This window comes from Ruditapes philippinarum, unplaced genomic scaffold (assembly GCF_026571515.1).
Source record: "Ruditapes philippinarum isolate M1 unplaced genomic scaffold, ASM2657151v2 ctg477_1_1_1_1, whole genome shotgun sequence".
Classification (NCBI taxonomy): domain Eukaryota; kingdom Metazoa; phylum Mollusca; class Bivalvia; order Venerida; family Veneridae; genus Ruditapes; species Ruditapes philippinarum.
In genome coordinates, this window is record NW_026860213.1 from 44,196 (window position 1) to 60,242 (window position 16,047).

At 30.8% G+C, this 16,047-nt stretch overlaps 1 protein-coding gene across 1 annotated transcript; it reads left to right on the forward strand.

Annotated features, from left to right (window-relative positions):
- Nucleotides 1–7,899: 7,899 nt before the first annotated feature.
- On the forward strand, nt 7,900–14,102 carry LOC132759266 (uncharacterized). The gene is made up of 3 exons (XM_060751007.1): nt 7,900–8,372; nt 13,246–13,315; nt 14,031–14,102. The coding sequence occupies exons 1-3, from the start codon at nt 8,095–8,097 to the stop codon at nt 14,100–14,102; spliced, it is 420 nt and encodes a 139-aa protein (XP_060606990.1). The 5' UTR covers nt 7,900–8,094.
- The last annotated feature ends 1,945 nt before the right edge of the window (nt 14,103–16,047 follow it).

A 16,047-nucleotide genomic window follows, 5' to 3' on the forward strand; every position in this document is an offset into this window, starting at 1 on the left:
GATAAAAAAAAACATATCTTGCCGATCGAATAAATATCTTAATAAGTCATTATGTCATTATGTTAAAATATGTATTATTAATTATGTGCAAAAGAAAATTGTATGAATGTTATTCTAATATCGAAAAAGAGCGTTTGTCAAATCAATAAAATTGTGTTTGTTATAGGACCAAACCGTAATTGAGAAATGGAATAGCTGCATGTTATTGTTTGATGATGTTGTTATGTGTATGTATTTGTATATAGAAGGCAACATTTAAAATTAAGATATGTTATTTGTATTTAACGATGGTGTATCTTCATGTGTTACCTTCTTTAATAAAGATATTATTATTATTATTATTATTATTATTATTATTATTATTAATCAAAAGAAGTTAATGTTGCAAATAAACTTCACGCTTTAAAACTAATATTTATGTTCTCCTAAAATTGTGGATCTATTATCAATGGAATCTACAGCCCTGTTCGTTTAATAAAAGCACAGCATAAAAAAATATGTAGTCCCAAGTGAAGCAGTATTTATTGAAAATTATTTAACTCAACAAATGTAATTGAACGTATCCAAAAATATCTCGCAATTAAATTTCTGAAAGAACAGACCGCTAAACGTTTACCCTCGGCATAATGATATCTGCTAATAAACGTTTACCAATGGCTTAATGCTATCTGCTAATAAACGTTTACCCGTAGCTTAATGATATTATCACTAAACGTTAACCCATGGCTTAATAATATCTGCTATCAAACAAAGGAGTTTATGAAAAAACACCAAAAAAAACAAAGCACAGCCAACAAATTGGTAAGCAAGTAAGCATTAATGGCCATTTTATTATTCGAATAAGTATAGAAGACAAGACGTCTACGGGTGCACAGACTATATTGCACTTCTAGGTTTGAGGTGGTGTTGAACGCGAAACAGGGGAGAAAGCAAAACAAACAAAAAACATACGAGTAAATGGAAACATACGGAAGGAACTTAAAGCTTTCGTAACACCAATTAGAAAAGGTCTGTTTAGTCATGTTTAAATGAAATTACAAATCCTAGTGATCCATTGTGGAGAGAATTACAATAAGCTCAATCCACTTTATCATGATGTTGTATAAATTTTGTGTACGTTGTGTAGTTAAAATTAATTTAAAAATAAGGTTGATTTCTTTACACTTGACCATCCAGTAAAAGTATAAAAAAATAACATTAATTATAAAACCTTAATACCGATGAGATATATGTTGTTAATATATAACTACCTTGAAAATGTTAATGTGTACGTAGTACATGTATTCTATTTACTTAACATATTTGTATGCAGTTCAAAACTGTAAAAAGTTTATTTGGTATTAAGAATTGTGCTTGTTATTTCAGCATATGCATTTGTATGTTATATAATTCATGCTCCGAGATGTTTTCATCCTTGCAATATCTAATATTAACTGAAATCGAAATAGTGTTTTCAAATCTGTGATGCAAAAATCAAAAAGTGAAAATGGTATGATAAGAAAATAAATCAAGTGAAATAAAACACTTGCAAAACCACCTATGGTGAATCATCGACTCGTTGACCTTGCTTCACGTAAATATAGAGGATAATTCCGTTATTTTGTATCCGGTAGTAAATCGAAAGGATAAAATTATTAAAATCGGGTCCCTGGACAAAAAAATTGTTAACACAAATAGCTCACAAATAAATTTAGGTGAGAAGCGTTTCCTATATCCAAACAAGACCTAGCCTATCATATGCACAGTAACTTTGTTTGAATTGTGAGAAAATTGCAAATGCAGCAATAGTTATTCACACGATATGATTAATTTTGTACCAAAATGAATGAAAATAAGCTTTCTTCCTTCACTAAAAACACAAAACAAAGCATAATATTGACATCTTTATCGTAGCATTCCATATTAAATCTTGCTGAAAGATCTGTAGAGTAAAAAAGAAGTAAAACGAGCAATTTCTAGATAGTAAGGCTCACGAAAACAAAATAGTAAGTTTCATGCATGGTTTCTAATATTTACTTTGAAAGGAAATAAATGTCTATTTGTAAAGAGTTAAAGAAACATTGTTTTAATTCATGACCAACTATTTAAGTTTACGCTACCAACAATTTATTTGAGTCGATGTGCCTTTATATTTACAATTAGATTTTGTTTACGAATTCATCAGAAGTAAAAAACAGTATAACTGAAAAAATGTGTGTAAAAATCTGAAAAAGGGTTGCCCCTTCGGAGGCATTGCTTACGACAAAATTGCAATGAAGCCGAAAGACCAGAAGTTAAACGGACATGACTTGGGTGGCTGAAAGTATAGAAAATTGTTTACTCGACAAATAACAGTCAATAAACGCAAATAAATAACGAAGTTGACTGGGTTGAAATCGAGTTTAAAATGTTAAAAATTATATTGTTTTCAAGATAGAATAACATGTGCAAAGCGTGTGGAAAAGGGTAAAAAAAGTCCGTCCGGGGTATCGGATGAGAGAAGCCACACTGGTAATGCCCGGGAAACTGTTTTACAACAAAGCCAACATAGCCCGACACAGATATTCAAAATTATTCATTCGTTTGGTAACTAAGACATATATTGAAGAATGAATGGTGTACATATATCGTATGATTTGTATCAACATTAGAGATTTAATTTCAAAGACTTTTTTTCAGGGGTGGCACAATTCTTTATAACATGCATAAACCATTCAACGAACTATTAACCCATACAAGTCTTTAAACATTGAAATCGAGCATTGTTTATTTCTTTGATTTAAATATCTATTATTTTAACTGTTGAATAACTATAAGCTATAAGACTAAGATATGTCTCAAATTGAACCTTTTGATAGAGAAATAAAATTGGATTGATCTTTTATTTATGTGATTTTTTTCCATATTAAGCAGACTAATGTGATAATAACAGGCACGGATTCACCGGAGGGCTTAAGGAGCTGAAGCACCCCCCCCCCCCGGACACCCTGGCCTGATTTTTTTCTATCAAAAATGCTCATTAAGAGTAAAATATCAGATAATTCTAAGTCCTTGTTAATTGGAACCTGGACCCCAGCTTAGCTTCCTGTCATAAAATTCTTTCAGTCAGGTTTGCAATTTGACGACATATAAAAATGGCCTCTAGACTATACACTATACATATATGCTGACACTACCTTTTTTCTACCACTTTGCATAAATGATATGTAATTTCTTTGAAAAAATATGTAGACACTTCAGTTTCAAAATGTGCACCTAAAATGCACCACAAGCCACCAGTTAACATCATTTTGTCCCTTGGGGAACCCCCAGTTTGGACATTTCAAACATATGCCCTCTCCCCCCCCCCCCGACGAAATTTTATGGTCCGGTCCTGTAATAACAGAGTAAGTTTATTCGAATGTTACTCTCCCCCTTTACAAATATTGACCTATTTTATAGTCTGCATAATATGTTTCCACCACATGTATTTTAAAGTTACATTAATTAATATGTAAAAATATTTTGCCGTCGGCTTAAAAAACAAGCATTATACAGTTTCATAAACCTTTTTAACAGTTATGTTGTAAATCTCATCAAATATTGTTCATAAATGGAAAACCGCAAGGTAACACTAAAGTTCGTATACGAATTTTAGCGTGCAAATGAAGACAATAATCAGCTCGTGTATGCGCTTCGTCACATTGTTAAAGTTGCTGTCCGGAACACAGTAAATATGAGATTTTCTTGTGCAAACACACTTTTCTCGTTTTAGCTTCACGGTGAACTAGGCCTGTAGTTCAGAAAAAAATAATCATCTCATAAAAAGGATTAAATTTATATGAAAACATCCGTTACAATGCGGAAATATACCGTTAGATTAGAACTGCTGGACATAGTCATGTTTGTTGTTTTAATATTTATGTGCGGATGAACCGAGGGCGGAGTTTCTCATGCAAACAGAAATAATTATTATTGTACTTCTGATTTCGCCACAATGAGGTTGCCCATATTTTATGCTTATAAAACTTATTTTGGTTGTCTTGACACCAAAATAAAATCTGGAGTCGATATGAAACCAAATTTATTTATAAAATGTCGCCATTTCTGTTTTTATGAAATTTATTTAATGTAGCTTTAAATACCCCTGATTCTTGAGGAAAATATTACTTTCTAATAAAATAATTTATGTGTGACCAAATATGGAACAAATAAATTCTGAATATTGCAAGGTTTCGTGTCACTTGTATAAAAAAAAGACTGGAGCCAATGGACTCTTTAGCTCAACTAGAATAATGGTGCTAACCTTCTCATCTCGGTGTTAGTGTTCGCGTTGGCATGCCACTTTGGGGCAACGGCCAGCTTGTAAAGCAACAAATTTCGTGATACCCCGTAATAGGAGATGTAAGGCCAATAACTCTAGCATGTTTTTTTGACAGAGTTTTGGACCATTTTGAACCAAATTAATCTTGCTTTATTATTCTCATGTAATATCATTGGAGATTAATGATCATGTGTACTAAAGGTATTAAACTAAATATATGTCTTCGGGGTCATAATTGGATGTCAATTTCCAAAACAAAATCTATCCAAAACTCGTAACTCTAAAATGGGTTTTACTGAATTATGGCCCTTTGTGAACTTACTGAAGGTATTTATTTTAATCCTAATGCATATTTTCGTGACCATAAATAGAGGTCATTACCTAAGGACAATTACTCTGACACTGATTTTGACTGATCATTGGCCCCCTGTGAGCTAAAAAAATATAGTCAAAGCGGACCAAAAGCCTAAAAACAAAAATTGAATGTCTTCCATAGATCAGCTGGGACACTTAACTCAGAAATTTAAGCAAAAGATTTTTAAAGCAGCATGCCTCGAGATTCATGCAAATTTTCATGAAAATTTTGAAAATGAATTTTAAAGTAAAATACTGTGAAGTGAACAAAGAAAGTAATTTAGACATTGCAAACGGCATTTACAATCCAATTACCAAGAAGATGTCAAAATATACATAAATACCTCTTACTGCGTTAGTAGAACGCAGTAGAATTATAGTGATTAAAAGTGCAAAATCAATCGTTAATCACACATAACATGTAATTTTATTAATTAAATATTGAATCTTTTTACTTTTCTTAAGATCTCAATATATTTTTCTAAAGATTGAATTTCTTGAAATGTTTTGGCTCATCTGGAGGCGGGCAGCTTTAAGAAATATACTCAGAAATAAATTGTAAATCATACTTTGTGGTTTTCTTAGCCTGATTTGAGAGAACTGCGTTGAATTGCTTTTCAATTTTGGGTTACTTACCACAATTACAATAATTATTCTGGAAAAACAGAGAGGGCGCATGATCTGAACTTTTGCATGCAAAATATTGAGCTAGACCTACATCTAATGGAACATTAATCGAAAAATCATTTCCAGACTTGTCATGCCAAATTACCTCGGTAGAGTCCTTTAAGTTTTAGTATGTAACATCATTTTTCAGAACTGAAAACATTTATATGAAACAAAATACAAATGTTTATGTTTTCGGGATCATAAATAGAGGTTATTCTGTGAACCCCATGAATCTAACACATATTTTAACAGGGTAATAGCCTTTTGTGAGGTTAGAAAATTCTTGGTTAAAGTTTTGCAAGCAAATCAATCTTTAGAACGACCTGTATATACTGGTGGTATTCATTTAAAAGTTTTCGAAAGAAAACAGAAAATATTCACATGAAACCTTACGATCATAGTCTCTATCCAAGCCCATCAAACTCAGACTTAGAATTTTACTGCCCTTTGTAAATATAGAAATTTTGGTGCAACATAACTGATGTTTGCTCCTTTTTGACAGCATTCATGCAATTCCCTTTTCTTGTCCGTCGCATCCAGTGCTTTCAGCTCTTTGATTTTCTGTTACCAACGATGGCATTTTCTGTACGAAATCTGCTGTGGTCATAGTTCCCTGCGGTCTGGAGACCGCAGGGTATTGGTACGCGTTTAACTTTTGAGGCAAGGAGGAGCACGTGACCTGTTTTCGGTACATGGAGGAGCATGTGATCTTTAAACCGTACATGATTGGTTAATTGACCTTTTCGAAAACCTGGCTAAATACCGTTTGCCGGTACGTTACGGATAATCCTCAAGGGAATCAGTCAGAATTACACCTAATTAAGAACAAAAAAAACTATTACGTGATATTTTTAATTTTCTATAACTAGTTTACCCTTTAAGGTGGAAAAAATTGAATGATGTGTTTGAAAATTAACAATGTTTCTTTAATATGTATCTCAAAATGTTACAAACAATAAATTGTTTATACTGAAAATCTACAAAATTAAAATATTCGTAGTGGCATCTGTCATAATAAATAGAGATATTTGCTGCGAAGACTTGTGTGTTTACTTTATTTTATATTTTTTTGCTCGGAATTATTCATAAAATGGTAGGCCTATTTAATCATTTTCTTTAAAAGAAATAATTGTTTTATGGTCATCAACGGTCACCAGTTGCCAAAGACCTTCTTCTATATTGATCGATTATTGTCAAATATATTTCTGATACCAACGTTTATTTATCCCCCCCCAAACAATGTTGAAAATAGTTAAATGAAATATCTTTATATCATTAATATGTTCCCCGCAGGAAACCGTTTTACTTGTATTATTTTTAGAATAGGTTTACCTCTTACATTTGGTTTGCTATTTCTAATCATGGTCATGCAACTACATAGTTAGGTTAAGAAGCAGACGCTTGTTTTGGTTGAGTCTATTAAGTTTTGTTTAGGGGGTGAGTTGTCATACACAAATTTACAATTTATATGCATTTATTTTTTTCCAATGAGTGTTATTATCTTAAACGCTTCTGGGATTGATATTTTATCAATTCATTTGTAAATAAGATTGTTATATGTCTATTTACGGAATAATTTTAATAAACACGAAATTAGTTCACACCTTTATGTGTATTGATAACGTGATGAAAACACATCAATATTATTACAATCAGGCAGAGAAAAAGTTTGCAAAGAGTAAATCGATAATCTTTATGTAGCAAACAAACATTGAATTGCAAGTATTTTTTCATATCTTTTCGGCAGGATTAACTGTCCGAGGAGGGCCAGGCATTTTCGTATCGTAAAATGGCTGCCATTTCCAGTATCAAGTGATTATCCCAAGCACCACCGCGACTTAGCGCGGGAATTATAAATATAGCTAACCTCGGCGCGTCGCATAGGATGGAAAATACCTTTTTTCATATTTTATTGTAATAACTATTTACAAACTGTGTCTTTCGGGTTTTTTTTATCAATATATAACCAATAATGATGTTAATATGAATAAATAATCATATCTCAAATCTGCGACTATGACTTACAATGAAATTCTACCTTTAGTGTATTAAAAAGGTTTTTAATTTCCTGTAATTTTATTCTGTGATTATGCTTCAAAGCAGTCAATTGACCGTGAATTTTCTTTTCATATTTTGATTTCCTTGAAATCATTTTTCTCATCTGAAGGCATGCAACTTTAATATGATGATACATTAATTAGTTATTACATTCCATGAAAATGTTTAAAGATACAAAAATATCTCAAGACATGTTTGTTCATTTTACATTACACCTATAATGCAGCAAGCAAAAAAAGTCTTCATAAAAAGTAGTATGCAATCGTACCTATATTACCTACGAATGTATGTAATATTTTTCTTGTTATTGTCTTCTTCACTGACTGGGACCAGATAACTATATTTCTATTTCCGAGGCCCAAGCTTAATATCATTATATATTAAGCGGATGTCCATTGCTTTGTGTGCCAAGCAGTCCTCGATGTAAGTTAGTGCATTTAGTATTTACTGACTTATTTTTAAGCGGATATTTCTGAATCTTTTTAGTGGGTATTAAAATCCATTTGAATTAATTGTCAAAGTTAGCACGGATCAAATGCGTAAAAGTACCAAATGTGGAGGATTATATTTGTATGCAAATAATAAGTGATTGTAATTTATAAAAGTTTGTAGATCACTTGATTTTACGGCTAAAGCTAGGCTATATATTGATAAAACGAGCGAAATTGAAACCAAGGATGTTTTCTAATACGATTAGAATCTTCTGGAATTCTAAGTATTAGAGCCTCAACATGACACGGGTAAGTCCAACCCAGGACGGGTACCAACTTCAACTAGCAGATATAGAAAGCTCGGACTGGCACGATCAGACGACTGATAATAATGGACAGTCGGCATACGGCCAACAAAACACTACGTTTTCTGAAACTGGTGGAAATTCAGAATCAACCTTACGTCGACGACGGCGGCGTTCCTTCGAACCTGGCTCGGATAACTATGCGGCATACGTGGAGAAGAGGGTTTTCAATAAGAGACATGCATGGACTCCATTTCTGTGGGAAAGGAAAAGGTAAGTGGAGTGTGACGTTAAGAGTGTTATTTGTTGATTTATTGCATCAGTATCAAATTATGGAGTCTAACTTGGCTTATATATGTCGTTATTATAATACGCCAGTTGATACAGTTAATTCAACGTAATATTAATGATGATATAAAAAGTGGTTATTATAATGTGTATTATGGTAACATTTCATATCATTTTTTTTATTATGATAACATATCATTTTAATGTTTTATGATGCATAACCGTATTAATGTTGATGTAAAATGGTGTTATCATGATACACCACCATAGTAATATTGATATAAAATGTCGTAATCATAATACACTACCATAGTAATGATAAAATGTCGTTATCATAATACACCACCATAGTAATGTTGATATAAAATGTCGTTATCATAAAAAAACCACCATAGTAATGTTGATATAAAATGTCTTTATAATAATACACCACCATAGTAATGTTGATGTAAAATGTCGTTATCATAATACACCACCATAGTAATGTTGATATAAAATGTCGTTATCATAATACACTACCATCGTAATGTTGATATAAAATGTCGTTATCATGATGCACCATCATAGTAATGTTGATATAAAATGTCGTTATCATGATGCACCATTATAGTAATGTTGATATAAAATGTCGTTATCATGATGCACCACCATGGTAATGTTGATATAAAATGTCGTTATCATGATGCACCAAGACAGTAATGTTGATATAAAATGTCGATATCATAATATACTACCATAGTAATGTTGATATAAAATGTCGTTATCATAATACACCACCATAGTAATGTTGATATAAAATGTCGTTATCATAATACACCACCATAGTAATGTTGATATAAAATGTCGTTATCATAAAAAAAACCACCATAGTAATGTTGATATAAAATGTCGTTATCATAAAAAAACCACCATAGTAATGTTGATATAAAATGTCGTTATCATAAAAAAAACACCATAGTAATGTTGATATAAAATGTCGTTATCATAATACACTTACTAATAGTAATGTTGATATAAAAATGTCGTTATCATAATACACTTACCATAGAAAAGTGATTTATTTAAAATGTCGTTATCATAATACACCACCATAGTAATGTTGATATAAAATGTCGTTATCATAATACACCACCATAGTAATGTTGATATAAAATGTCGTTATCATAATACACCACCATAGTAATGTTGATATAAAATGTCGTTATTATAATACACCACCATAGTAATGTTGATATAAAATGTCGTTATCATAATACACTACCATAGTAATGTTGATATAAAATGTCGTTATCATAATACACCACCATAGTAATGTTGATATAAAATGTCGTTATCATAATACACCACCATAGTAATGTTGATATAAAATGTCGTTATCATAATACACTACCATAGTAATGTTGATATAAAATGTCGTTATCATAATACACTACCATAGCAATGTTGATATAAAATGTCCCTATCATGATGCACCACCATAGTAATGTTGATATAAAATGTCGTTATCAATGTGATGCACCATCATATGTAATGTTGATATAAAAATGTCGTTATCATAAATACTACCACCATAGTAATGTTGATATAAAATGTTCGTTATCATGATGCACCAAGATAGTAATGTTGATAATAAAATGTCGTTATCATAATACACTACCATAGTAATGTTGATATAAAATATCGTTATCATGGATACACTGACCATAGTAATGTTGATATAAAATGTCGTTTATTATAACTACACCACCATAGTAATGTTGATATAAAAATGTCGTTATTATAATTACACCACCATAGCTAATTTGATATAAAATGTCGTTATTATAATACACCACCATAGTAATGTTGATATAAAATGTCGTTATCATAATACACTACCATATAGTAATGTTTGATTATAAAATGTCGTTATTATAATACACCACCATAGTAAATGTTGATATAAAATGTCGTTATCATAATACACTACCATAGTAATGTTGATATAAAATGTCGTATTATAATACACCACCATAGTAATGTTGATATAAAATGTCGTTATCATAATACACTACCATAGTAATGTTGATATAAAATGTCCGTTATTATAATACACCACCATAGTAATGTTGATATAAATGTCGTTATCATAATACACTACCATAGTAATGTTGATATAAAATATCGTTATCATGATACACTACCATAGTAATGTTGATATAAAATGTCGTTATTATAATACACCACCATAGTAATGTTGATATAAAATGTCGTTATTATAATACACTACTTTAGTAATGTTGATATAAAATGTCGTTATCATGATGCACCAGCATAGTAATGTTGATATAAAATGTCGTTATCATAATACACCACCATAGTAATGTTGATATAAAATGTCGTTATCATAATACACCACCATAGTAATCTTGATATAAAATGTTGTTATCATAATACACTACCATAGTAATGTTGATATAAAATGTTGTTATCATGATGCACCACCATAGTAATGTTGATATAAAATGTCGTTATCATAATACACCAACATAGTAATGTGAATATAATCGGGGCCGAAATCGGCTTAAGTGTTATTTTGAACAACAGAGATTTATTGAAAATAAGTGAAAAAGTACAATTTTATAATGGCCCCGAGGGCATTATTAATTTTGCGGGCCGATTATCGCTTAATGAAACATTGCTTTAAGCAGAACAGAAAATTTATTTCCCTCCTTTTTTTTGCTTTAAAGCTTTGCTGTTATTTTTCTATATTTAATACGAAAAAAAACAACAACAAAAAACAACAACAAAAACAAAAAACCAACAGATATTTAGTTTTCATATACAAAATTCAACGTGATTTTCTTTATAACCTGTTTAAGTATTTTCATCATTTTGGAATTGCACGCTAACATACCGTGATAAGAACTATTATAACAATGTTATGTAGCAAAGTGCTATAATATAACATATTTATGATACAAGCAGTTGGTCATATGTTGAAAGCCAATACATAAATTCAAGTTATATTAAGTAGATTTAAGGTAGATTTTAGATACATAGTTCAAATATCTAAAGTGACATGTTAGTACATAAATGTTGTAAAAGAAACTACAAAATGTACTTGAAATGTACACATATATATAATAAGTACAAGTGTAAATCCTATATAAAAGATTAAGACGTATTTAATTTTAATACAGATCAAATGTTTTCGTGACAGGCATTGTTACTGGCCTAGTTATTAAGGTTTTTCTATCCAAAATATTTGGAGGAAGATTAAACCGCTATTTTGGAATAAAATGAAAAGTTAAATTTGATTGTATATTAATGCGATTTCTACAGTTTGTACAATACGACATTACAAAATATATGTAAATATAGAAAATGGAAATTGTAATAAAACAGAAACAAAATTCTATATAATTTAACTACAACTTTACAAATTTAATTTTACTACAACTATACAAATGAATAAGCTTAAAGAAACATACGAACGCTTGATTAAAAGGATAACCATGCAGCTTTATATTATAATTAATATATTTAACATTCACCACTAGCTACTCTCTCAACTAAAGCTCATACAGTATCATTTTATTAATATAACCTAAAAAATCACATGTAGTAACTGTTCAAATATAAAACAAAATCATTAGCAACTTATAACATTTTAAATTCAAAAAGGATCATTCATAACTAGTCACTTTGTCAACACAATATAGAATCAGCACACACGCACAGGCACGCGCATACGCACGCGCGCGCGCGCACACACACACACACACACACGCGCGCGCGCGCGCGCACATACACATACATGCAAGAACGCACCCTATGTAAAGCATGCGCGTTTTTTTCACTGTCTTATAACAAAATTAACCACTCAGGCCTACGGCCTTTGTGGTCAATTCCTACGCATCAAAACTCCAAACCGGTGTTAAATAGCCGATATACACCTCTCCGGCCGATGTTATTTCTTAAATATATGACGTCAATGTGTCTTTACATGATGCTAATCTATCATTATACGATGTGCATTTTCGAATATATTATGTGGAACCACCCTTATATAAGGTCAAATAACTCTTAATTATGTCAATCTGACCTTATATGATGTCAGTCTGTCATTATAAGATGTGAAGTTATGAATATATTATACGAAATAATTCTAATATAGAGTCAACAATATATTATGTCAATGTCTCCTTATATTATGCCAATCTATCAATAAAAGATGTGCATTTTTCAGTATATTGTGTGAAACAAACCTTATATACAGTAGAGTCAAAATACCAGTATAGTATTTGGAATCATCCTTATATAGAGTCAACTTAACAATATATGATGTCAATGTTTCCTTTATTTATGCAATCTTTCCCTTATACGATGTGAAACTTTAAATGAAATATACATGTTTTAAAGGGTTTTAATAGGGGTCATAATAACAGTTTTATTATGTCAGTCTGCCCTTTTCCCATGATATTGTTTAATTGACAATAAAAATGAAATTTTGGTTTCCCCCAAACTTTAAATAATGCACTCGTATAATGTTTGGGGCGACTCTTTTTAAAAGGGGGCCCAGAAAAACATATATTTTCATTAATTTAAATATAAGGATGCACCCAAACATAATAAAATTAAATAAAATTGATCCCAAAACTTGTTAAAAAAGATTTGACAAAAAAAGGGTTTCCCCTTTTTTAAAATTCTTTAAGATGGGCCCTTTGCACCCACACAATTTTCCCAAGTCACTTAATTAACGATTAGTTTGAAGAAGAACAAAAGCTTGAACATGAATTTATCAACAACAGAATGATGCTATGCATGTACATGTATTTTAATTTTTAACTGTGTTGATTTTGCTGTTGTTTTACAGAGATAAGCGTTTGAATGGAAACTTGAATCCGACAAGAGGCTGGAAGGGCTGGAAATACCGACAGAAAATGGTAATACGATAATGTACGTTTGAAACTAAAACTCTTATGCGTCAAATTTCACACGCACACGCACGCACGCACACACAAGAAATAACAAAAAAACTTAAAAACTTAATTACAATCTCTGAAATTTCTTACGCATTATCTATCGATTTGTAGAAACTATAACATAGGATAATTAAATTATTTTGTGTTTTTTATTTTAATTTTGTATTTTTTATGAGAACAATTCTAACGTACATATATAGAGAATATTTAAGTTCATCGAGTGGTATGAAAATAAATATTTATATGATTGGCGGTAGCCACGAGTGAAATATGATAATTTTCATACCACAAGATGAAAGTAAATTCTGTATTTAAGGAAAAAAACTTGAATTTTCTGTTTAATTATATACATTTTTTGTCTTCTTTGACATTTACAATTTGAAAGATTTTCACTTAATTTTTGTATATTGGCTGAATTAAGAAGAAAGTAGTCCGGCAAGATATCAGTGAAAATATGGAAAATATGTTTCACTTAAAAAATAAATTTTTACAGTTGAAAATACGGAAAAATGAAAATACGCAATTTATTCCATCAATATTTCATTTATAAGTATATAATATAAATCTGCTTATCTTTACCAGAAACAGCTTAAAAGAGATAACATTTTCCATAGAAATAGGCTTAATTCTGTAATTAACATTTAAAGTCAGTAAAGAACTGGTTTACAATTTATAGAGATTGAACAGTATAAAAGTTGTCATGGGGGAGAATGGAGGGCATCAATGGAAAGCTTTTGAGACATTCTAAACCCCCTTTTTTAAGAAAAGGTTAAATTTAAAAAACGTAAAAAAAAACCCTAAAATTTTAAAAGGGTAAAAAAAAACAACTTTTTCAAAAGTTATTTTTTTTTCCTTTTGGGTTTAAAAATTTACAGTAAAAATTATTACCAAACATGTTTTTAAATAATAAAGATTTTTTACCGTTTATAAAAGGGCCCTTTATAAGCTGCCCTAAAAATCTTTAATTTTATGTATAACGCATATAAAAAATACAGCAAGTACTTTTAAAAAAAAAATGAAAAAAGGGGGGCGAGATAATTTTTATTTCTTTAAAACTGGTAAAATAAATTAAAGTATTAAAACAAAAAACTCAGTCAATATCCTCTATATACTGCACGTTTGTAACGTCGCTTTTTATTGGATTATCATGACGTTTATGAGGCTATATATGCACGGGTGATGTCATTTTATGAAGAAATTTCCGGGTGTTTTTCTAAAAAAAAAGTAGTTTGCTGTATTATAAATTCGTTACAAAAATTTTCTAGCAGGTTATATGACCGAAGATCTATATAAACGGTTGTTTGCAAAAAAAAAGATTATATAGAGACAAACAACCTGTATAAAAAAATCTTTGTAACTATTAATGCACTTGTTACTATATATAGTAACAAAATTGCTTCTGATTTCAATTGATAATGAGTGTCACATTGCCGTTTATGAGTTTGCGGCTCGGGGCCGAAAACTTAAAATCATACATGAGTACAACAATGACGTCACATTTTAGTCAACAAAACAACTTGCTGTAAAAATGAGCATGAATCGCTTGATTTTATGCCGTATTTCGTACAAACACAGTTTTAGTGAAATTTAACGAAAAACACGACTAATTTATTCCGAGAAAAATAAAACTTTTTTCTTGATTCTAGTGTACTACTATGTATGTATAAGCATAAGGGAATTAATGAACTCGGTAGTCTAGAAATTACTGTACTGTACAGAAGAAATTTACAGAGACAGGAATTTCAACGAAAGAAATATCAAAGCATTTTTTATGCTACTTTTAGATCAGGTGAATTAATGACAATAATACACGTCATAGTGATAAGCCCTACTCTGCCGTGTATTTATCTCTTAATAATATAAACGAAACGATTATGAAAAGCGATGTTGCAGGATTATAAACATAAAATTGATAGTAATACATTTGCTCATTTTTGCTGCCCACATACATCACGAACTGTGAGAATTGATAAATTCTATGTAACGATTATTTAGAGAGTAATATAATGAACACCTCGAGCAATTCCTTGAATAAGGAACACATTTTTTTTTTTCCCCCAGGTCAAACCAAGGGGGGGGGGGTTTTTTTTTTTCTCCCTACTTTGTATTTTTTAAAGTTCCTCCTATTTTTAATGTTTATTTTCCTCACAAAAGGGTCAAAATGTTGTCGTTTTTCTTCCAAAATTTAAAATTTGACAGTACGGGGTTTTAACAAGGAAAACGACAGGTTTTTGACAACAAACACCCCAGAGTTCCCGGGGGCATTTTTTTCTCAAAAATTGCAAAGGGGTAGATACCATGTGAAAAAAGACTTTTGGCTTTTTAACTTCCCCCGATTTGATTTCAAGGGAAAAGTATGTACCGTCCCGCGTTTGTTATTTCCCCTATTATTTCGAAAATTATACGAATTTTTATTAAAAATTTAAATTTTTTATCATTCCTTTTAAAAAACATGTGTTATTAAAAGCTTTTCCCACGAAAAATTTTCCCGGGAGCAAACCAAAAGTCGCCGCCCCCTTGTCCCGGGGGCCGTCCGTCCCGGTCCCCTCGTCGCCCTCCCCTTTTCCCTCCCTCCTCCCTTTTGTTCCCCTTTTTTTTTCTGGGGCAAAAATTGAAACAAAAAATATCAAAAATAAACTTTAAAAAGGTAAAAAATAGATATCCATTGAAGGGAAGGTTGCCGTGCACCCAAA